We start from the raw sequence: 25,724 nt of genomic DNA on the forward strand, positions 1-25,724 counted from the left end.
AAGGAGAACACGAAGCAGCCTCTGACTCACCCAAGGGAAGTGGGCCCACAGACCGGAGTGTCAGAAGTTCAAAAATCTAAATCAGAGCTCCCACTTCCTGTCTACTTGACTGTGCACACAGTGTCACAAGCAGCAGGCTGAGTCCGGGCCAGAATCCTGTCCTCTGCATTTGCTTGGCCTGATCCTTTTGGGAACTGCATGGAGGCAGGAGATCATTCTAAAGTCGGGTTTAACAGGATGGACTCTCTTGTTTATGTACAAATGGTGTAGAAATACACTGGTAAGGGCGGCCCCTGTGGCTCAGTCAGTAAGGTGCCAGCCCCATATACCGAGGGTGGCGGGTTCAAACCCGGCCCCGGCCAAACTGCAACCAAAAAATAGCTGGGCGTTGTGGCGGGTGCCTGTAGTCCCAGCTACTCGGGAGGCTGAGGCAAGAGAATCGCTTAAGCCCAGGAGGTTGCTGTGAGCTGTGTGAGGCCACGGCACTCTACCGAGGGCCGTAAAGTGAGACTCTGCCTCTACAAAAAAAAAAAAAAAAGACTCTGGGAGTCTCTAAAAAAAAGAAATACACTGGTAAAAAAGGGTATCTCATTTACTGTATTATTAGCACATGAGTAGTAAAGTGTCAGATTCATATAGCGACCTTCACCCTTGTTTGCAGAACAATGAAAGCCATGTTCTTCCACTGGTAGATAATAGTGTTACCTTGCCACAAGCTTGGAAAAGCCTAAAAGACAAATGGTTCCATCACCCGTCAGCAAAAAGCCTCAGCTAATGACTCTTGAACTAAAAATGTATAGTTTTCTGTTTTTATTGTTGTTGTTGTTAATGTTTTCTATTTATTCATTAATTTAAAAGTGCATAGTACAAGCCCTTTATCCCAATCCAAGTACTCAGTAAAAGATTAGCAATAAACCCTGGATGGCACAGACATGATTTGTTTGGCATGAGTTTAAAAACAGCAGTTTTCATTTAGTATATCACATGACCACTTTTGCTTTTAACAAAGTAATCATCGGATATGGTAACAAATACATAATGATTATCATTCTGATATAAGACTAAATTTACTATTGTAACAACAAAAATTTAACCCATTAGTTATAAACTTTCTTCATTTTTCCTTCTTCAGGTTCCCATTCTGTGTCCAAAACAGAGCTTGTTAAATATTGGGTGGCACCTGTGGCTCAAAGGAGTAGGGATCCAGCCCCATATACCAGAGGTGGTGGGTTCAAAACCAGCCCCGGCCAAAGAAAAAAAAAAATTTAGCACATAATCATTTTGAGGGATAGATTTTCATTTAGACAGTCTTCCAAGGTACCTTTGAAAACTTACAATATTAGTAATTCCATAAACACTACTATATCACATACCATAAAGACACTAAAAGTAACCATGAAATAGCTGTATTCAACAGTTAATCAGAACATCTCTGTAAGTTATAAAGTATGACATGCTGAGTATGGGATAGTACATTGACAGATAACATGATAAAATCCTTTACTAAACAATTCCAATGTTAACCTTTTCCATATGGAAAGCAAAATCAAAAAACATACCAAAAAAAAAAACCCCATCATTCCATCATTATTTTGCATAAAAGAACATTATATGACTCTAAAACAAGTTAAACTCTTCATGACATTTGTGGAATTTTCAAGAGACAAAAATATTGAAAATGTAAGCTGTATTTTTATTTTCTCCAGATTATTTTTTTTAAGTTGTAGCCATAGTTCTTGTGGATATTTATAACCCAAGTAATGATTTATGATTGTACACAATAAAAAGAGCCACATGTAGAAGCTTTAAAAATTAAATGCAAATTACTAGTTAGGATAACAAAAATATTTTAGGTAGAGTACACTGTCTCAGGAATGCAGAGAGATTTTACAAGCAAAAAACCCAAGACTAAATACTTTACTAAGAACATTTGTTGCTAACTAAAAAGATGATCCATATGTGAAAAGCCTTATATATGTCAATTAAGTGCATGTGACAGAAAGAACTAGGAAAAAGAATCCAGATTCTCAAGTGTCTAATACTAGACATTCTGTATATGTGTTTTGGCCACTTCTTTAACCAAAGCTATTCTCAATAATTTGTGGCCCATAAGTTCAGTGACTACATCAGTATCTCTGCAGGGATTGGCTTTCTAGCAGCTCAAAAAACAAGAGATTGTTCGGCTACATTGGCAAGCCTTCAAAGTTCAATGGGCAAGGGCAGAAAAAGGAATGCTATAGGGATTTAGCTCCATCTTCTGGCATTCAGACCCTTTCTGCTTACCAGCTATAGAGCCAGGAAGCCTTTCAGTAGACCAGAACAAAAGAAAACCTCTACTCCGTGGCATTTGTTTACCCAGGATTTAACTTATCTGTGTATGTCACCCTTCTATTAGCACAAGTCATTAAGAATTGTTTATATTATTTCAAGAAGTTGAGCTCAAAGCCGAGGAGAAATTGAAGCAGTCAATATTGGATTATATAATGAAATGGTGACTTAACGTTTCTAGCCTGCAATGTAATCATAATAAAGGGAAAATATAGCCTGTGAGTGTCACACACCTGAATCAGAGACTATTAAACAGTACAATGATACAAAGAAGTTTATTTAATTCATACAAGTAATTTATCAGATCTATAGAGTGAAAAGCTAGCCTGGCCTAAGAGGAAAACAGATCCTCACATTGCTAGCAAATTATCTACTAGTTCCCAAAAATCATCTGAAATCACTTGGTAGGAAAAAATGAGCAAAACAATGCAAACTTTTACTTTTTTCTACATTTGAAAACTTCATGTATTTTAATGTTCCTTCCCCCCACTCCCTCGGCAATCCATCCCGTTACCAAATAGGAATGCGATAAGGGGTGAGAAAAGGTCTTGATTGTTTCCAATTTTCCCTGGAATAAACTAAGAATTCACTAAAATTTTTCATAAGTCTAAAGCATAAAAAAAGCCTCAAATTTTTTCTTCAAACAAAAAGAATGAAGTAATAGGCATTCGAATGTCAGTCTCCTAATAGGCCTGATGCAGCTTTAAACAGAGAAGTGTTAGAACAAAAAAGAAACTTCTCAAGAGGCACTCATTTTAGAAATAAATGAGAGCTTAAATTATTACCATATAAGAATATACTGGGCAAAGGCAGAAAGAATTAATTTTTTTCTCCTCTCATAAACCTTGTAAGGCACAATAGCTTATGAATGTCAGATAATAGACTGTAAATCATCCAACATATTGATCAATCATGTTTACTTAAAGGTTTCGTTGCACTAGACATTTTTTTTTTTTTTGTGTGTGATTTTTGGCCGGGGCTGGGTTCGAACCTGCCACCTCCGGCATATGGGACCGGTGCCCTACTCCTTGAGCCACAGGCGCCGCCCTGCACTAGACATTTTTATAGGAGTAGAAAAATTAGTAAAATACCATTTAATTTCTTCTCTCCTTCTATTCTAGCCACCATGGACCAGTTGTAATAGATGATACAGACTTCAACCATGATTAGTAAAATATTGCATGAGCTGCCACAGTCCCAAGAACCAGAGAAAACTGTATCCACAAATAAACTACTAAACTAAATGTAAATACAGTGTGATTTTAATTATCTTTCATACAATCTCAGACAACCCCATTTTTATTCATTATTTTTTTTAGACAGAATCTCACTTTGTCATCCCTCCTAGAGCATCATGGCGTTGTAGCTCACGGCAACCTCAAATTCTTAGGCTCAGTCTCCCAAGGAGCTGGGACTACAGGTCCCCGCCACAATGCCCAGCTATTTTCAGAGTGGGGTCTCATTCTTGCTCAGGCTGGTCTCAAACTCCTAAGCTCAAGCAATTGATCCGCCTCAACCTCCCCACAGTGCAAGAATTACTGGCGTGAGCCCACCATGCTCAGCCACCTTATTTTAAAAAGCAATTTAAAAACCTATCTAAACTATTTTAAATATTTAAATGCAGAACTCTCAAATTTCTTTCAATAGGGCCAGAAATCATCAAAAAAATTATGATCACAATTACAAACAGAATGGGTAGAATGTTTAAGACAATAAAAAAAGCCCCATGTCACTTTAATATCATCATTTTACTGAAACACACTGTTAATAGGAATAGTTATAACACAGGAAGCAAAATTAAGCTTGCAAGTGAAATTGCTAGAAGCTCATGAAAACAATACCATTCCATATTGCCGATGCAAAAGGAAAAACAGTGCTAATGGGGTTAAGAGTACTCTGGTCATCTTCGTTTGTTTGGTCTTGCAAGGTGTTAACTATTTTCACTTTCAGTATGACAAAGTTAGTCCACAGGAGGAGCTGGTGGGTCTTGCCCAGTATTAGCACCAGTTGGCTTCCAAATAAGTTGTTGGATGCTCTTAGATTAAGAGGTCTCAGTAAGAATATGATAACTGTAGTAACCATCCAGGCCATCAAGACCATAGGGACACTGATATCATTATCGCCAGAGGGTCCTGGTAATTTCTGAAGACATTCTGTGTCTGTGCAATGGGACTGGGCCTGGCCCAACAAATTGATCAGCCTTTTCATCACATGTTGATGAGAACAAACAAGGAAGAACAAACAAGGATGAGAACAAACTCACAAGGATTGAATCCATCTTCCACCATGATTACCAAGTTTGATTTTACTTGACTGTTTAAATATCTCACACTCCTGGAGGCTGGGAAGTCCAAGACCAAGGCAGAGTCTTGGCAGACTCTGGTGGGCAGAGTCAGTGTCTGGACGGCCGCTCTCTGGTTAATAGATGGTAGCTTCCTGCTGTGTTCTAACATTGAGTAGTTCTAAAGGACATCCTCCAGAACATTATTGATTTATGTGGTGATTTCCTATTAACTTATTTAATTTTCACAAAATATTTAAAACCTGAATAGGGTAACTATTGTTATCCCTGTTTCATAAATGAGGAAATTACTGAGTGTAAGTAATTAACAGCTTTTTTCAAAGTCTTAGAGAACTAGAGGAAAACTTTAGATACCAATTCATTACCTGTTTGTTAGAAAGAAGACAGTGAAATTACACTAGAGCATCAATATAAACTCAGGCATTTCACACAGTGTAAATTGTCAGAAGATTTGTAACTTCTACTTATAAATCACAGTTCCCTGACCACCACCTGTCACTTTCTAGATTCCATGGATGAAAGAAATAATTCTGCTTCGAACAGACACCAGAAAAGAAGTAAGATCAAATGCAATTTATTTCATTTTTATCTTACAAATGAACCATTTTTTAATTCTAACATTTATTATCATTTTCTATACCTTCCATGAGATAAAAATAATGCCAAATGAAACATGATACAAAGACTATTTTTTCAAGATGCTCCTATCTCTTTGTGGCTTTTTATTGTGATTTCAAGACATATTTCTTATAACCATTGCTACATATCTTTCCAGAATTTTTCTGTACATGTGTTAATATACTTTTGGAATATAATTTCATTTATTTAACTGAACTAAATTTATACTTATTTTTCCTACTCTTGCCTTTTAAACTAATATATCATACCTACACAATAAAAAATTAGCATTTTTAATTGAAATATAAAAAGACTTACTTCAGTGCTGCTGTAACACACATTGTTTTTATTTTTAGTGTGGCCAGGAATTTTTTGTTTGTTATTAGTTATTTGTTTTTCTTCTTCAAGGACTCTTTCTTGTAGAATTTGATCAATGTTTTCTATTGTAGTGTTTGTTATTTTCTAGCAAAGTTGAATGAACATCAAAATACATATATGGGGCAGGCATGGAGGTTCACACGAGTAATGCCAGCACTTTGGAAGGCCAAGACGAGAGGATCACTTTGAGGCCAACAGATCAAGACCAGCCTGGTCAAAATAGTGAGGCTCTGTCCCTAAAAAAATTTTTTTTAATTACCTGGGCATGCTGCCACACAGGAGTAGTCCTAGCTACTTGAAAGGCTGAGGCAAGGGCATCGCTTGAACTGTGAAGTTTGAGGTTGCAGTGAGGTAAGATTAGACCGTGGCACTCCAACCTGGACAACAGAGGCAACAGAGAAAAAGATACTACCTCTAAAAAGAGAAAAAGGAGAAAAGAAGAAATACTTCCATGTTATATATATTAAATCTTGGTCATATATGTTGTTTATATTTTGTCCCATTTGTTGTTTTTCTCTTAGATTTGTTAAGGGAATCTTTTATCCTAGAGAAGTTTTAAATTTTCAGGCAGTTAAATTTATCAGCCCCTTCACAGTGATTCCTGGATTTTGTATTATATTTACAACAACCTCAAGATTTAAAAAATATTGTTCTATATTGGATTCTAGAATGTTTAAGTATCTGATTAGCTTTAATATTTCCCTGTATAATCCCCATGGGATTTGCCTCTTTGTGTCTATGACATGGGAATTTAAAAAATACTCTCTACACTATTGTATCACAAGTTGAATCACACTTGGATCACATGGTGTGTTTACCTCTCTATATTCCATTTTCTATTGTAACCAAAGGGGCTACAGAAGAGAGAGGAGAGCTCAGACATAGAACCATCTGGATGATTCACATGGGATGAATATTAGAATGAACTCAAGATCATCTCTCCCCTCCTTTTTCCTGAGTCTATTGGCTCCTCTGTTTGAAATTCACTGAACTTGCCGATTAATTTAAGGAGAACAAAAAAGGGAGGGGGGTGGGGCCTTGGTGTGTGTCACACTTTATGGGGGCAAGACATGATTGCAGAAGGGACTTTGCCTAACAATTGCAATCAATGTAACCTGGCTTATTGTACCCTCAATTAATCCCCAATAAAAAAAAAAAATTTAAGGAGAACAGACACTTTTGCCCTTTTGTTCACATCTGATTAATGTTCTTCCACTAGTGTTTTTCCTTGCACGACTCTTTTTTTGTTTCTTTTTTTATTATTAAATCATAGCTGTGTACATTAATGCTATCATGGGGCACCATACACTGGTTTTATAGACCATTTGACACATTTTCATCACACTGGTTAACATAGCCTTCCTGGCATTTTCTTAGTTACTGTGTTAAGACATTTACATTCTACATTTACTAAGTTTCACATATACCCTTGTAAGATGCACCAAGGTGTAATCCCACCAATCACCCTCCCTCTGCATACCTCCCCGCTCCCTCCCCTCCCTTTCCCCTTTCCCCCTATTCTTAGGTTATAACTGGGTTATAGCTTTCATGTGAAAGCCATTAATTAGTTTCATGGTAGGGCTGAGTACATTGTATACTTTTTCTTCCATTCTTCAGATACTTTACTAAGAAGAATATGTTCCAGCTCCATCCCTGTAAACATGAAAGAGGTAAAGTCTCCATCTTTCTTTAAGGCTGCATAGTATTCCATGGTGTACATATACCACAATTTATTAATCCATTCGTGGATCGATGGGCACTTGGGCTCTTTCCATGACTTAGCAATTATGAATTGGGCTGCAATAAACATTCTGGTACAAATATCTTTGTTGCGATGTGATTTTTGGTCTTCTGGGTATATGCCTAGTAGAGGAATTATAGAATTGAATGGCAGGTCTAGTTTTAGATCTCTAAGTGTTCTCCAAACATCTTTCCAAAAGGAATGTATTAATTTGCATTCCCATCAGCAGTGTAGAAGTGTTCCCTTTTCTCCACATCCACGCCAACATCTCTGGTCTTGGGATTTTGTGACATAGGCTAATCTTACTGGAGTTAGATGATACGTCAAAGTAGTTTTGATTTGCGTTTCTCTGATGATTAAGGATGATGAGCATTTTTTCATATGTCTGTAGGCCGCATGCCTGTCTTCTTCAGAGAAGTTTCTCTTCAAGTCCCTTGCCCAACCTGCAATAGGATCACTTGTTCTTTTCTTGCTTATATGTTTGAGTTCTCTGTGGATTCTGGTTATTAAACCTTTGTCGGAGACATAACCTACAAATGTCTTCTCCCATTCTGAGAGCTGTTTGCTTACTTTACTTCCTATGTTCTTGGCTGTGCAGAGCTTTTTAGTTTGATCAGGTCCCAGTAGTGTATTTTTGAAGCTGCTTCAATTGCCTGAGGGGTTCTCCTCATAAAATACTCACCCAGACCGATTTCTTCAAGAGTTTTCCCTGCACTCTCTTCTAGTATTTTTATGGTTTCATGTCTTAAGTTGAAATCTTTAATCCAGTGAGAGTCTATCTTAGTTAATGGTGAAAGGTGTGGGTCCAGTTTCAGTCTTCTACAAGTTGCCAGCCAGTTCACCCAGCACCATTTGTTAAATAGGGAATCCTTTCCCCACTGAATGTTTTTAATTGGCTTGTCAAAGATCAAATAACAGTAAGTAGCTGATTCATCTCTTGGTTCTCTATTCTGTTCCAGACATCTACTTCTCTGTTTTTGTGCCAGTACCATGCTGTTTTGATCACTATTGATTTATAGTACAGTCTGAGGTCTGGTAGTGTGATTCCTCCTGCTTTGTTTTTATTTCTGAGTAATGTCTTAGCTACTTGAGGTTTTTTCTGATTCCATATAAAATGAAATATTATTTTTTCAAGATCTTTAAAGTGTGACAGTGGAGCTTTAATAGGGATTGCATTAAAATTGTATATTGCTTTGGGTAGTATGGACATTTTAACAATGTTAATTCTTCTCAGCCATGAGCATGGTATGTTTTTCCATTTGTTAACATTTTCAGCTATTTCTTTTCTTAGAGTTTCATAGTTCTCTTTATAGAGATCTTTCACGTCCTTTGTTAGATAAACTCCCAAATATTTCATCTTCTTTGGCACTACTGTGAATGCAATAGAGTCTTTAACTGTTTTTTCAGCTTGACTATTGTTGGTATATATAAAGGCTACCGATTTATGAATGTTGATTTTGTAACCTGAGATGCTACGGTATTCCTTGATCACTTCTAAGAGTTTTGTAGTAGAATCCCTAGTGTTTTCCAGATATACAATCATATCATCTGTGAAGAGTGAAAGTTTGATCCCTTCTGATCCTATATGGATACCCTGATCGCCTTTCTTCCCTAATTGCAATGGCTAAAACTTCCATTACAATGTTAAAGAGCAGAGAGACAATAGGCAGCCTTGTCTGGTTCCTTATCTGACTGGAAATGATTTCAATTTAACTCCATTCAATACGATATTGGCTGTGGGTTTCCTGTAGATGGCCTCTATCAGTTTAAGAAATGTCCCTTCTATACCAATTTTCTTAAGTGTTCCGATCATGAATGGTTGCTGGATATTATCAAAAGCTTTTTCTGCATCGATTGAGAATATCATATGGTCTTTGTTTTTTAATTTGTTTATGTGTTGAATTATACTTATAGATTTACGTATATTTAACCAGCCTTGAGACCCTGGGATAAAACCGACTTGGTCATAATGTATAATTTGTTTGATGTGTTGCTGGATTCTGTTTGTTAGGATCTTGTTGAATATTTTTGCATCTATATTCATTAGTGATATTGGTCTATAATTTTCTTTTCTTTTTGGGTCGTTTCCTAGTTTGGGTATCAGGGTAATGTTTGCTTCATAGAACGTGTTGGGTAGTCGATTTTGGAGTGTGTTCCGTGGGTTGATGAGAAGTATGTGTATTCAGTTTTGTTAGGATGAAACGTTCTATAGATGTCTGCTAAATCCAAATGTTGGATGGTTAGGTTTAAATCTAAAATTTCTTTGTTCAGCTTCTTATAGGAGGATTGATCCAACACTGCCAAAGGAGTGTTAAAATCTCCAACTATTATGTCTATTAGAATTTCTCTTATAAATTGAGGTGCATTCTGGTTGGGTGCATAGATATTAATAATTGAAATATCATCATATTAAGTATTAACCTTAACAAATATGAAGTGACCATTCTTATCCTTCCTTTTTTGTTGGTTTAAAGCCTATTGTATCTGCAAATAGAATCGCAACATCTACTTTTTTCTGATTACCATTTGCCTGAAATATGGATGACCATCCTTTCACCCTGAGTCTATATTTATCTTTTAAGGTAAGATGTGACTCTTTTATGCAGCAAATATCTGGCCTGAGTTTTTGTATCCAGTCAGCTAACCTGTCCCTCTTTAGAGGAAAGTTTAAGCCATTCACATTAATGGAGAACATTGATAAGTCTGGTAAAATTTTGGGTATCGAGTTTTTCAAAAGTCCAGTGGACATTTTTAATCCTTTCGCCACTGTGGAAGTTGGAGTTTGATCAAAAGGTTCTGAGTGAGTTTACTTTTGTGGTAGAGGATTGGGCTGGTCATTATGGAGGATAGGTCTGAGAATATCCTGAAGAGCTAGTTTGGTTATGGCAAATTTCTTCAACATATGAATGTCATTGAAGTATTTACTTTCTCTATCATAAATGAAACTCAGTTTAGCTGGATACAGTTTAAGTCATTTTGTTTTCATTTTATTGACTCACTGTGTAAGGATATTAGTTTATCTGTGGGCAATGTATTAGCAGTCTCCTATTGGTTCTCATAGGTGGTGTTTTTATTATTGTTATTTGCCAGATATCTTTATAATTTAGACATGTGTTTCCTCTTTGACTCAAGAGTTAGAAGAGGGGCAAGAAATGCATATACTCTATTTTCTGGTTATGGAGTTCAACATATGTTAATCACATTACCCATGTTAAATGCATCATTTGGGTCTTCCAATCTTTTGTATTTTGTTTGCGGATCTCACATGAGCTTTAAAAAAAATAGAGGTTGGGTGCAGTGACCATCTAAGCTTAGGAAACACACAATTATTAAACCAAACTTAACCAGAGCATATGCTATGCCATGTGCACTAGAGAGTGAAAAAGATGTGAAGTTCGACTCTCTGCATCCAGTTCTGCAGAATTTTATTTCTGTTGCATCCCTCCTTTCCTTCTGCTTGTTTGTCTCTCCTCTTTTTGCTTCTCCCTCTCCTATTCTACTTTATGTTTCTTTGGCATACTGTATTTGTATTATTCTTTTTTTTTTTTTTACATCTTGTCTGGTGCAGTGGTTCACACCTATAAGCTCTGCACCTTGGGAGGCCAAGGTAGGAAGTCAGTTGAGGCCAGGAGTTTGAAACCAGTGTGGACAATAAGGAGGCCCCTTCCCTACCAAAAAAAAAAATCTTCCTTTGAATGTTTGCCAGTTTTTGTGGAAACATCTCAACCTTTCCTGTTTTACTAAAATAATTGGATTTGATAAGTCTAAGAAGAAATCGTATTTATTCATCCTCCTATTTCCTTTTCAAGTCTGCTCTCTCAATAGCTCTGTTCCTGCCCATTGATGAGGTCTCAGATAAGCCCCAGAGCTGTGCTAGTCATTTCTATTAATGGTGGTATTTCAATCAATATTTAAAAACCTGAGCTGATTAATTATAAAGAACCTGGGTGAGTCTGGCATCTTCTCCCATCTGCGATCCCTCCCTAACCCCACTTAGCACCTGTTGCTTTCAGCTGATCTGGGTCTGGGGAGGAGGGAAAGAAGGAAGTGGTGAGGAGCAGGAACAGCCCTCTTGGGATCAATCCTCATTGTCTCCTAGATGTGGTGGATGCACAAGCCACACTGATTTATGAGTTCTTCAGAGACACCATTTTAGGGAAAACCAATCAAATGAAGCTTCCTCAATGCAGGAATTGGCTGTTACCACTTCCCTTTTAGGCTCCCAACACCTACGACCTCCACACCCCTGCAGGTTCAGCTCATCCACCTGCATGATTCTCTTAAACTCACTTGTGAATATCTCACAAGAAGAGCTAATTAAGCCCCTCCCGTCCCTAGGGAGGCCTGTGGGGAGAAGTGATGCCTCTTCACAGTCCTACTTGTCAGTGGCCTGTCTTTTGCCTGCTCCCAACACAGTTGGCCCCTACACATTCCAGTGGAGTCTGCAGATGTCTCTGCCTCCCTCAAATTCCTGGAAATTCATATCATTTAACTTGAAGCTGAAGTTTTCTCACTTGCCTGGCGGAGGGGGCAGCACTTTGCTCAATTTTATACTATGTGGTCAACTGATAATTTGAACAGGAAATCCCTTACTTCCTGTGCAATATTTGAACAAGATAATGTTATTATCAGGTCATAAGCCCCAAATCTCCTAGTAAGGTAAATGTCAGTAAGCTAAATTAAATACTTTTAATTTGTTTGATTTCAACAGGCTTTGATGAAAAGTGAATCCAACAATACCAGAGAAAGACAGAGTTGGACAGAAAAAAAGTCTATTTACCTAAGATATTTATGGTTGAACAAGTGCAAATTGTGGCCAGGACATAGTAAGAAAGAGAAGGGAGTGAAAGGGGTAGGGGAAAGAGAGATACAGAGACAGAGAGAGGAAGGGCATGTGGGTTTGAACTTCATGGCCCTGCCTTAGAGTAGCTTTAAACATGACATTCATGAGATGTACCTGAAGGTACATCACTACCGTTCCACCCACACCCATCACCTGCTGAATGTGAGGTAGGGTTTCAGTTACCCCTTCTTTGCCATCTCTAACCCTAAAACTTTACAGAATTGATCCTCTATTTCTACAGATATACTTGTACGAATATTCTCTTGGTTATTCGCATACACTCTTCATGTCAAAACCCATGTGGATAAGGATTTTGACTATATTTACAGCCCAAAAGTTTTCATCCAGGGCTAAGATGATGGCCAGTGTCTCATCTGGGTAACTCGCCATCATGTCTCCCTAGACAGCCCAAATTCTTGCATTGCTGCCATTGATTTCTGCCTCCCAACCAAAATAAATCTGCAATAAATCACTTAATTGTGTTATCTCTGAGTGCTTCAGCCTCTTCATGGTTAATGGGGATAGTAGAAGTTCTATGTTATAAATAAATTAGTAGATGTGAAGGTCTTGTATTAATGTCTAGCACATAATAAGCAATTAAGTGTTAGCTCCCATTATTATTATTTTCATAGTGGTTCTTGGAATATAAATGGAACTCTATGTTAAATCCATTTTTATTAATGTAGAGATAAATTATTTTGGTGTTAATGTCAGGATAAAGAAAATAAAATCTAGGATAAACCAAGGTTAACCATGAAACTCTTGGTAATTGCAAAGCTATGTGTTATGTATTTTTCATTGTGCATTAGGCTCTTGAAAAGTTACAGTTAAAAGGAATTTTTGAAAAATGCCTATTTTTTCCAATAAAAGTCTCTGACTGCCTTTTTTTTTTTTTTCAACATTTTACTATTTCCTCAGGAGAAAAAGAGGTAGACCTAGAATCAACATTCCTCTGAGTGACAGAGGCCCAGAGAAAAGACACCAAAAAACAGGAAAAAAAAAAAAAAAAAAAAAGAACAAATACATTTTAAATAAATAAGCATCTTAAATTCTCATGATTTTTTCTATGGTTTTAGTAGCAAATGTGTTCCCCTAATTTCATTATGTACTAGTACTTATTGTTGAGAAATATATCCAGTTTAGTCAATTTCCAAAATGTGTCATTTAACAAAAATGATAACACCACAAACAAGTAAGGTGATGATCAATCCGCAACCAGTCCCCAGGGCTCACTGCAGTGCTGTCTCTGCTGACAGATAACTTTTGAGGCTGCAGTTAGTTGTCAGCATTAAAAACCAGTGTAACTCGCACGTGATGTAGCTGTCCCCTCCTCTTACACACGTGGTAATTGTGTGTACTTGTGTCTGCCACTTTACATCTTCTACCTCAATTTACTTATCTGTAAAGTGAAATTAAGTGAGTTAGACTGACTGCCCTTTTAAGCCCATGCCAGCTTCCTACATGGCTTCACATTCTGTGACTCCCACACCGGACTTGGCAAAGACCATGGACAGCTCCCTCCCCTGTGCTGTGAAAGTGGAGTGTCTTTAAGAGATTCCCAGACAGTAAGTGAGGTCCCACCAATTACCCTCCCTCCACACATCTCCCTTCACCCCTCCCTTCATCCTCCTCCTCTCTCTTTCTTTCTGGGCTATAATTGTGCTTCATCTTTCATATGAAAGTGTGGGTGGTTATATATTGATTTCATAATAGTATTGAGTACATTGGGTGTTTTTTTTCCATTCTTGAAATACTTTACTAAGAATAACATGCTCCAGCTCCATGTATGTGAACATAAAAGGGGTGAAATCACATACTAGGTATATTGCAAGCGTACATGTCAAATATATTGACAGTAGAGTATAAATATCTAAACACAACAATTGAATAAGTGAGGTGAATGATATGTTGACCAGTTTGATGTGAACATTCTAGATTATATATAGAGTCAGCACATTGTACCCCATAAATGCAGTAATGTACACAGTTATGTTATAATAAAAAACAAGAAAGATTCCCTGAATAGAAGATTAGCAACAGCAGCTCTTGATCAAGTTCATTTTAAGACCAAGGTCTAAGAGTCATAGAGTTAAAGATAGCACAAAGGCTTGACTTAAAAAATATCTCAGAAGAATGTAGTATCTGATTTATATGTTGATTGGATGTGTTCAACAAATGAGTGAGTCATTCTGGGTGCATGTTTATGTCTGCATTATTCAAATGAATCTGAAGGTTGACATCAGGGACACTAAGTGATGCTCTTTCTTCCTAAAGGTCTGCGCCCATCACTATATGCCAGTGCCTGGCATGGGGGTGCTGATTTGGCTAGAGGCTCTTCCTGATATCCCATTATGAATGCTCTTTTAACCAATCTCTCTTCATTTACACTCCTGCACTACATAGTTCTTCTAGAATCACCCGCTCTGAGTTCCTTTTCAGCCATAGAGAAAGCTCAGAAGTGAAGAAAAGCAGATGTCAAAAGAGGGTGACAGACTGCCCCTTCAGGTGCCCCATTTGGTGCCCTGCTACCCTCCTGCTCTCTGTTCGCCCAGGTGATCCCTTGAATGGGGAGACAAAACTAAAACTCAAGGTTTTTACCTTTATCTGCATAACTTCAAAGCAATAATATAATCAGAAATGTCCCTTCAGATCATCAGGAGGAAAATCATTGTGTGACCAGGAGTTGTGGCTAACAAGCTTGAGAACTCAGATCCTGCTGCTCCAGGCTGCTGGGTGGGATTTTAGAGAGTGGAGCAAAGGGTGATATCATCAACAGGTATCTAGTCTGCATAAAAGAAAGACCTTGAAGAGTAACTGATTCCTGGGGGAAAAACCCACAAATCACTTTAAATTGTAAAAGAAGATCTGAAGGTGGGTGAGAAAGATGGTGCCCAGTTGTAGAGGAAGATAAAATGAAAAAAATCCTTCCTTGCAGTTTCAAGATTTCCCAGAGATGAAAATATGAATTTTCAACTTCCTGAACTTCCTGTGACTTGTGGTAAGCTGAAGGGGACTCTACATAAGGAGAAATTGAAACAAGGTCAGTCTCTTGGTCTTCTAGGATTTTCAACTGGGTAATACCCATGCAAGTAGCACACAGTTGAGGAGCAGATATCTATATTGGAGGCCTCCAAGACCAGCTCCAAGTCTGATTTGCTGGGAGCTCTCCTAGATCTTGGTCACACTCACACTCAAAGCAAAGTCAGCAAAGGGGAAAGGTAGGGGCTAGGGGGACAGAGTTCAGAGGGAACCAGGGGCAAGCTGCCAGAGTCCTCTCTGGTGGAGTCACACAGGACTCTCTCCATGAAGGCCAGAGAAATATACACACATGGCAGGAAGTCTGCTTCTTCCCTCACCTTTTATCCTGGGTGTGTGGCCCCTGAGTCTGAGAGGAGAATCCAGACCTTTCTGCTACTGATCCTGAACCCAAAGTGGGTGGCTCCAGATCCAGTGTGGTGGGAGGCCAACTCATGTATTTCACAATCAGGGAGATAAGTTTGTGATGGCTTTACAGGAAGCTCCCAAAAAAGTATTCAGACTGAGGATGGAAAGTGGCTCACCCCCAGGGAATTTGAAATTAAAGGAGGCTACGAAGCATCCAAGAAATGGAAGCAAAGTATACGCTGTGGTGGACATACTTTGCAAGAACTGATAAAGGTAACCTAGTGCCAAACAGCTTAAATCAAGGTGTCAGTCACAATTCACCAGCACCAAGTGTTAGCAGAATTTCTCAGGTGTCCAGAAAACCATCATTATTCCCCTTGCCCAGGTCCCAATGTATGTGGTGTTGCGAACACTCACTTCAGTGGTGACCATAGATGGTTTCTTTACAGCTTAATCCTTGAAGCCCATTAACTCTTATCCTTTTGGAGATAGGATGGTAAAATGTGGCTATAACTCTGCCACAAATAAACTGGGCAATTTGGTCGTATGAAAGTAATTTAAATTTCAGGGAGAGGAGTCTTCAGTTTGCAGACAACTATTAAAAGTAACAGAATAATTATATATCTGAAAATAATATATCAGGATGTGTAGTTCTCAGATTATACACTATTTCAACAATACTTCTTTTCATAAACCACCTCAAATATGTTCTAAAAGGAGAATACAAGTAAATTGCATTTTAAACTGAATATTCATTTCTCTCATCAATCCCCTAATGTGGAAATGCAGGGACAGGGTCTCTGCTGCAGATGAACCTGTGTCATTTAACTCTGGATACAGAGATCATACTGTTGCACAGTACAGATAGCCCTTCACTATGCCACTCTAGCAATACAGAAAAGGTCTTTGTTCAGCAAATATGTTTTGAGCTACATCTAAAGCCATGAGAGAGCACAAGGTGTGAGCCTCTACATCAGGAAGAGGGCTGTACTTTAAGAAACATAGGCCTGCATTGTGCAGATGATCTAAAGAGAAACAACACAGCAAGAGATATAGTAGGAAGGAATGTCATTTCTGCATTTGAAGTTGAGGACAGTTTCTTAGAACAATTTGAAATGAGCCAGGATATAAAACCACAAGAGTTCAAACAAGCAAAATATAGAACAAGGCATTCTGCATAACTAGGAAAAAATACCAAGAAAATCTGCTCCACAAAACAGTAGTAAGTGGTGGGTAATGAGGCTGATACATTCACTGGACTCACTGTAGACATCATGAAGCCAGAGGAAAGAGTCTAAATGCTTGCTTTAATGACTGGGGAATCATGGTAAATACTTTCTATCAAGATCCCTTGAATATTGGGATCTTGACAATGGGACATCCAGGTAGAAATATCTGGAAGGCAGTCAGAAGTATCTAGCCCACAAAATAAACACAAATAACCATCACACTATTCATCTGTTTTCTCTTTCAGAGGGGAGTCCTACCAAACCCACCAAAAACAAAAAGAAAGGTGATTATCAGGTGACATTCTGCTAATGTCTCATCTGTCATATTCTCTTGTTTCAAAATATTAAGGGAGTACCAATGTTTGCAATTTGTAATGCTTGAGTCAGAGCTGCAAATGTGCCCATCATCCGAATAGTGTGCACTGTACCTATTAGGTAGAGATTTCTTTGTTTTTTTTGTTTTCTATTTTCATTTTTTAAATTAAATCATAGCTGTGTACATTAATGAAATCATGGGTTAAAATGTGCTGGTTTTATATACAATTTGAACTGTTTTCATCAAACTGGTTAACATAGCCTTCACGGCATTTTCTTAGTTACTGTGTTAAGACATTTATATTCTATACCTAGTAAATTTCACACGTACCCTTGTAAGATGCGCTGTAGGTGTGGTCCCACCAATTACTCTCCCTCCACCCATTTTCCCCCTCCCCTCCATCTTTCCTTTCCCTCCTTTTTAGGCTATAATTGGGTTATGACTTTCATAAGAAAGCTAAAAATCAGTTTCATAGTAAGACTGAGTACATTCGATACTTTTTCTTCCACTCTTGAGATTCTTTGCTGAGAAGAATATGTTCCGGCTCTATCCATCTAAACATGTAAGAGGTAAAGTCTCCATCTTTCTTTAAGGCTGCACAACATTCTATGGTGTACATATACCACAATTTATTGATCCATGCATGGGTTGATGGGCACTTGGGCTTCTTCCATGACTTTGCAATTATGAATTGGGCTGCAATAAACATTCTGGTACAAATATCTTTGTTACAATGTGATTTTTGGTCTTCTGGGTATATACCTAGTAGAGGAATTGTAGGATTGAATGACAGGTCTGTTTTTAGAACTCTAAGTGTTCTTTAAACATCTTTCCAAAGGGAACATATTAGTTTGCATTCCCACCAGCAATGTAGAAATGTTCCCTTTTCTCCACATCCACGCCAACATCTCTGGTCTTGGGATTTTGTGATATGGGCTAATCTTACTGGAGTTAGATGATATCTCAAAGTAGTTTTGATTTGCATTTCTCTGATGATTAAGGGTGATGACTATTTGTTCATGTGTCTGTAGGCTGTGTACCTATCTTCTTCAGAGAAGTCTCTTTTCAAGTCCCTTGCCCACCCTGAGATGGGATCACTTGTTCTTTTCTTGCTAATATGTTTGAGTTCTCCATGGATTCTGGCTATTAAACCTTTGTCAGAGACAGAACCTGCAAATATCTTCTCCCATTCTGAGGGCTTTATGCTTGCTTTACTTACTATGTTCTTGGCTGTACAGAAGCTTTTTAGTTTAATCAGGTCCCAGTGGTGTATTTTTGATGTTGCTTCAATTGCCCGGGGGTAGGGGGGTCCTCCTCATAAAATATTCGCCCAGACCGATTTCTTCAAAAGCTGTCCCTGCACTTTCTTCTAGTATTTTTATAGTTTCATGTCTTAAGTTTAAATCTTTAATCTAGTGAGAGTCTATCTTAGTTAATGGTGAGAGGTGTGGATCAAGTTTCACTCTTCTACAGGTCGCCAGTCAGTTCACCTAGCACCATTTGGGAATAGGGAATCTTTTCCCCACTGAATGTTTTTAATTGGCTTGTCAAAGATCAAATAACAGTAAGTAGCTGGATTCATCTCTTGGTTCTCTATTCTGTTTCTTACATCTACCTCTCTGTTTTTGTGCCAGTCCCATGCTGTTTTGATCACTATCGATTTATAGTATAGCATGAGGTCTGGTAGCATAATTCCTCCTGCTTTGTTTTTATTTCTGAGTAACATCTTGGCTATTTGAGGTTTTTTCTGATTCCATAGAAAATGAAGTATTTTTTCAAGATATTTAAAGTATGACAGGAGCTTTAATAGGGATTGCATTAAAATTGTATATTGCTTTGGGTAGTATGGACATTTTAACAATGTTGATTCTTCCCAGCTATAAGCATGGTATGTTTTTCCATTTGTTAACATCTTCAGCTATTTCTTTTCTTAGACAGTCATCGTTCTCTTTATAGAGATCTTTCAGGTCTTTTGTTAGGTATACTCCCAAATATTTCATCTCTTTTGGCACTACTGTGAATGGAATAGAGTTCTTGACTATTTTTTCAGCTTGACTATTGTTGGTATATATAAAGGCTACCAATTTATGAATACTGATTTTGTAACCTGAGACACTGCTGTATTCATTCATCCCTTCTAAGTGTTTTGTAGCAGAATCCCTGGTGTTTTCCAGATATACAATCATATTATCTGTGAAGAGTGAAAGTTTGACCTCTTCTGACCCTATATGGATACCTTTGATTGCCTTTTCTTACCTGATTGTGATAGCTAAAACTTCCATTACAATGTTAAAGAGCAGTGGAGACAATGGGCAACCTTGCCTGGTTCCTGATCTGAGTGGAAATTATTTCAATTTAACTCCATTCAATACGATATTGGCTGTGGGTTTGCTGTAGATGGCCTGTGTCAGTTTAAGAAATGTCCCTTCTATACCCCTTTTCTTAAGTGTCCTGATCATGAATGGATGCTGGATATTATCAAAAGCTTTTTCTGCATCAATTGAGAGAATGATATGATCTTTGTGTTTTCATTTTTTTATGTGATGAATGATATTTATAGATTTACATATATTGAACCAGCCTTCAGACCCTGGGATAAAACCCACTTGGTCATGGTGTATAATTTGTTTGATGTGTTGCTGGATTGTTTCATAGGATCTTATTGAATATTTTCACATCAATATTCATTAGTAATATTGGTCTATAATATTCTTTTCTTGCGGGACTTTTTCTGGTTTGGGGATCAAAGTGATGTTTGCTTCACAGAATGTGTTGGGTAGTATTCCTTCTTTTTCTATATTTTGGAAAAGGTTGAGCAATACAGGTACTAGTTCCTTTTTAAAGGTTTGGTAGAATTCTGATGCGAAGCCACCTGGTGCCAGGCTTTTCTTTTTAGGGAGATTTTGGATGGTTGATGCTATTTCAGAACTTGATATAGGCCTGTTCAACATTTCCACTTGATTTTAGCTGAGTCTTGGAAGGTGCTTCCAAGTATTGGTCAATTTCCTTCAGATTTTCATGTTTCTGAAAATAAAGTTTCTTGTAATATTCATTAAGGATTTTTTGAATTTCTGAGGAGTCTGTTATTATTTTGTGTTTGTCATTTCTGATTGATGAGATTAGAGATTTTACTCTTTTTTTCCTGATTAGGTTGGCCAAAGGTTTACCTATTTTATTGACCTTTTCAAAAAACCAACTTTTTGACTTATTGATGTGTTGTATAATTCTTTTGTTTTCAATTTCATTTAATTCTGCTCTAATTTGGGTTATTTCTTTTCTTCTACTGGGTTTGGGATTGGAATTTTCTTCCTTTTCCAGTTGCTTGAGATGTCCCATTAAGTTGTTAGCTTCCTCTCTTTCCGTTCTCTTGAGGAAGGCTTGCAGTGCTATAAATTTCTCTCTTAGGACTGCCTTTGCGGTATCCCAGAGGTGCTGATAATTTATGTCTTCATTATCATTTTGTTCCAAAAATTTGGTAATTTCCTTTGTAATCTCATCTCTGACCCAGCTATCATTCATCATAAGGCTAGTTAGCTTCCATGTTTTTGTATGAGTATACAGATTCCTGTTGTTACTGAGTTCAACTTTTTTTTTTTTTTGTAGAGACAGAGTCTCACTTTATCACCCTTGGTAGAGTGCCGTGGCGTCACACAGCTCACAGCAACCTCCAACTCCTGGGCTTAGGCGATTCGCTTGCCTCAGCCTCCCGAGCAACTGGGACTACAGGCGCCCACCACAACACCCAGCTATTTTTTTTTGTTGTTGCAGTTTGGCTAGGGCCAGGTTTGAACCCACCACCCTTGGCATATGGGGCCGGCACCCTACCCGCTGAGCCACAGGCGCTGCCCCACTGAGTTCAACTTTTATTCCATGATGGTCCAAAAAGATGCAAGGAATAATTTCTATTACTTTAAAATTGCTGAGGTTAGACTTGTGACCTAAGATGTGATCAATTTTGGAGTATGTCCCGTTGGCTGATGAGAAGAATGTGTATTCAGTTTTGTTAGGATGAAATGTTCTGTAGACGTCTGCTAAATCCAAATGTTGAATGGTTAAGTTTAAATCTAAAATTTCTTTGCTTAGCTTCTTATTGGAGGATCTATCCAACACTGCCAAAGGAGTGTTAAAATCTCCAACTATTATGGATCTGGAGGCAATAAAGTTGCTCGTGTCTGTTAAAGTTTCTCTCAAAAATTGAGGCGCATTCTGGTTGGGTGCATAAATGTTAATAATTGAAATCTCATCATATTGAGTATTACCCTTAACAAATATGAAGTGAGCATTCTTATCTTTCCTTACTTTTGTTGGTTTAAAGCCTATTGTATCTGCAAATAAAATTGCAACACCTGCTTTTTTCTGATTACCTTTTGCCTGAAATATGGACAACCATCCTTTCACCCTGAGTCTATATTTATCATTTAAGGTTAAGATGAGATACTTGTATCCAGCAAATATCTGTCCTGAGTTTTTGTATCCAGACAGCCAACCTGTGCCTCTTTAGAGGACAATTTAAGCCATTCACATTAATTGAGAATATTGATAAGCCTGGTAGAATTTTGGGTATCAAGTTTTTCAAAAGTCCAGTGGACATTTTTAATCCTTTTGCCACTGTGGAAGTTGGAATATGATCAAAAATTTCTGAGTGAGTTTACTTTCGTAGTGGAGGATTGGGCTGGTCATTATGGAGGATAGGTCTGAGAATATCCTGGAGAACTGATTCAGTTAATTTCATCAACATGTGAATGTCATTAAAGTATTTGATTTCTCCATCATAAATGAAACTCAGTTTCGCTGGATACAGGATCCTGAGTTGAAAGTTATTTTGTTTTAAGAGATTAAAAGTCGATGACCACCCTCTTCTAGCTTGAAAAGTTTCAGCAGAGATATCTGCAGTCATTCTTATATTCTTCCCCTTGCAGGTTATGGTTTTCTTACATCTGGCTGCTTTCAGAATTTTCTCCTTCATATTAACTTTAGTGAAGGTAATTATGATGTGCCTGGGGGATGTCTTATTTGGGTTGAGTCCTGCTAGGATTCTGAAACTGCTATCTGAATTTCAGAATCTCTTGGCATGTCTGGAAAGTTCTCCTTCATAATCTCATGAAGAAGGGCCTCTGTGCTTTGCAAAGCAACTTCGTCCCCTTCAGGAATCCCTGTAAGGCAAATATTAGTTTTCTTTGAATTATCCCTGAGCTCTCTGAGAGAATGTTACATTTTTGCTCTCCATTTCTCTTCCTCTTTGAGCTCTTGGAAGTATTCAAAAGCTTTGTCTTCAGTGTCAGAAATCCTTTTTTCTGCTTGCTCCATTCTGTTACTGAGGGATTCTACTATATTTCTCAGATCTTTGAGGGCTGCAAATTCTTGTCTAAATGTGTCAAAATCTTTGGTGATTTTTGTCTTTGAATTCATTGAATTCTTGAGACAACTTTCGAATTGCTCCTTGAATTTCTAATTCCAACTTTACCTCCATTCCATTAATCTCATTTGCAATCCAAACTGAATTCGATTTCTGACCTCTCATCCATTTGTCTATGAATGGGATCTTCAGTTGTGTTTGCCATATCATTCCTTGGAGGAGTTGATCTACTCTGGTTATTCATGTTACCAGAGGTTTTCTGCTGGTTTCACCCCATGATGATTTTACACCATTTGGCTAGATGAGCAGATAAGTTAAAGTTGGGTTGGGGGTCTCCTGGAGTAGTGATTAACCAGCCCTTTACCCAAGAGCTGTGACTGGTGTCTGTACCTTTTCCCCTAGAGCTTTGCAAAGAACCCATACAGTGCTACAGCCTGAGACACTGGGGACTTACTTGGTGTGTGGCTTAAGTGGCTCTGTCTTGTTTTCAGCTGGTCTCTGTCCTACCCTAGTAAATTAGTTACTCCGGGTTGAAGTCTCAGCTGTGGAGAAATACCAGCAGTTAAGTCACCCCACCCTCTAAGGGCAACAACTAGAAAAGGAAAATCAAACCTTCCCACAACCACGCACCCAAGGTACCACTTTGGATAGTCCTGGGGTGATTGGTCCAGTCTGAGAAATCCAAATCACCTGTCCCAGTCAGCACCCAGTCACAAGTGAGGGAGTTCAAAAGGTCTCCAGCAACTAAACAGCAGGGGTCTGCTGGCAGCTCGAGTGTGATTCATTCTGGTGCTCTGTGGAATCAGAAGGACACCGCCCCACCCCCAGCAAATGAGTTAGTCTGAGAAAGTTGATGCCTCCTTCCCCACCTCACATCTTTGTCATACCCAGTCACTGGTAACCCTGCAAGGCTATGACCCAGTTCCCTTCAATGAGCAGATGCTACAGGGGTTTGAGCCTACCTGTGTCACAGAGAGATCTTATGTCTCCTTGGCCAAGCCTGTGCAGTCTGCCACCATCCAGCAGGGGAAGCTGAGGCCTGACAACCTCAAGTGGTTAATGGAAGTCGGAGCAGTTCACTCGCTTCCAGCCCCACCCCTAATTGATGTTGCTGACACTTATATTTGCACAGAATTTGTGTTTCTGTCCTGGCTCTATTCCCTTGTGGACCAGGCACTGTTTGAGGTCACAGAAACTGTGACTCAGCCCCAGTCTGTGCTGATGCCCAGAGCTGGAGTTTCTATCTCCCCTGCAGTCTTTGTTGGGGTGCATGTGGTTAGAACTCACACTCAGCTAGGAGTTCCAGCCTGGGCCCAGCTGCCTTTGTCTCAGCTATGATCCCCTGAGGGCTGGGTGTTTCTTAGGCTCACTAAAGAAGTTCTGGCATGACCCCATCCTGGGAATCTGCCATCTCTGCACAGGCATCTTCAATTATCCGTCCCACCCCACTCTGCCCAGGCCAGTACCACCTCAGGCATACCCTTTGCTCACAGGACCTGTGTTTCCATCCCAGATCTATTCTGCCAGTGTCTGCCACTAGAGAAGATGCCCAGCTTCCTCTGGTTACCCAGGGAGACAGGGAGTGTCCTTCCAAAATATCCCCAGGGTGTAAGCCCTATTGTTCCCACTGCTGCCACTGCTGCTCTGTGCCGGGTGCACTGCCTCTCCCTTTCCCTGTATGATTCCTTCAGTCCACCATTTTCTCCTTACCCCTGTGCCACAGAATCAACACAGACCTGCAACAGCCCATGCCCTGTCCATACTTCTTGGGAAAATGCCCAAGAATCTGGACTCCACTGAGGACAGGCTTCCAGACCTCAGGGTGAGAGTCAAGGGGAGTGTTGGGAGTTTAGAATTGCAGGTAGAGAATATTTACAGTTTTATACAGTTTTATGCCTGGCAGGAGAGTGCCATGGCACCCTAGTAAGGGAAAGAGGTCCAGTTTTTTGAAGGTCTCTCCTATGGGATAAAATGGGAGGATGTTTGAACTCTGCTCGCTTGTTTGTAGAAAGTATACTGTGAGCTGTTCTCATGGGAGAGGGGACTCCCGGCTGTTTGGTGATGAATTTTGTACCTATTGTTTGAATCCTTGGGGTTGCAGCTCACCTCAGCAGGGTTTATGTGCATTCTTCAACCTTCTCCCTTCGCTCAGGTCCAACCATCAGCTTACTTGCTAAACTTCTGTCCTTTAACTCTCCTTCTAGATGGGAGCCTCTGTAGAAAGCTGGCTCCAGTCTGCCATCTTGCCTCCACCCCCTGTTAGGTAGGTTTTTAACCCTCCCTTACTTCCACAATCCCCTCCTTAATCACCAATGACTTTTTACATTCTTCTGTGTGTACTTGTATACATATTGGTTATTTTCAATTTATTACAGAGTGTATGTGGGGTTTATTTTTCCATCATCGAGATACTTTGCTTAGGATAATGGTCTCCAATTTCTTCCAAATTGCTGCAAAGGGCATTAATTCATCCTTTCTTATGCCTGAGTAGTACTCCATGGTATACATATACCCTTTCTTTTAATGCAATCATGAATTAATTGACAGACGCTTGAATTGATTCCAGATCTTTGTAATTGTAAATTGTGCTGCAATAAACATTCTGGTAGGGGTGTCCTTTTAATAAAAGGAGTTATTTGTCTTTGGGTAGATACCCAGTACTGGGATCACTGGATTGAGAGGTAAGCCTACTTTGAGTTCTTTGAGAGGTCTTCTCATACTCTTGTACTACTTTGCAGTCCCACCAACATTGTGTAAATGTTCCTTTCTCTCTGCATCCACACCAGCATCTATTGCTTGGGGACTTTTCAGTAAATGCCATTCTAATGGGAGTACAGTGATATCCCATTGTGGTTTTCATGTGCATTTCCCTGATGATTAGTGACATTGAGCATTTTTTCCTATGTTCATTTGTCTATCTTCTTTGGAAATCATTCTGTTCATTGTTTTGCCCACTTTTTATTGAAGCTCTGAGGTTTTGTGTGTGGATTTGTTCAAGTTCATTGCAGGTTCCAAATGTTAACCCTTTATTGGGTGTATAGCTTGTGAATATTTTCTTCCATTCTGTAGGTTGTTCATTTTCTCAGTTCATTATTCTCTTAGCTGTGCAAAAACTGAATTTCATCAAGTCTCATTTAATTATTTTTGTTATTGCCATGATTACTATTGAGGTTTAACTCAAAAATTCTTTGCTTGGGCCAATATCTAGAAGATTTTTCCTTACATGCCC

The 25,724-nt window shown here is 38.7% G+C and overlaps 1 protein-coding gene across 1 annotated transcript in view; it reads left to right on the top strand.

Moving 5' to 3' along the window:
- LOC128590352 (nuclear body protein SP140-like protein) overlaps positions 1 to 25,724 on the top strand; it is a 134,482-nt gene that overhangs the window by 54,072 nt on the left and 54,686 nt on the right. Inside the window, exons 10-12 of the mRNA XM_053597691.1 lie at positions 15,146 to 15,250; positions 15,725 to 15,867; positions 17,069 to 17,107. Of these exons, the coding sequence (XP_053453666.1) occupies positions 15,146 to 15,250; positions 15,725 to 15,867; positions 17,069 to 17,107 (287 nt within the window). The remainder of the gene's footprint in view (positions 1 to 15,145; positions 15,251 to 15,724; positions 15,868 to 17,068; positions 17,108 to 25,724) is intronic.

This window comes from Nycticebus coucang, chromosome 7 (assembly GCF_027406575.1).
Source record: "Nycticebus coucang isolate mNycCou1 chromosome 7, mNycCou1.pri, whole genome shotgun sequence".
In the NCBI taxonomy this organism is placed as follows: domain Eukaryota; kingdom Metazoa; phylum Chordata; class Mammalia; order Primates; family Lorisidae; genus Nycticebus; species Nycticebus coucang.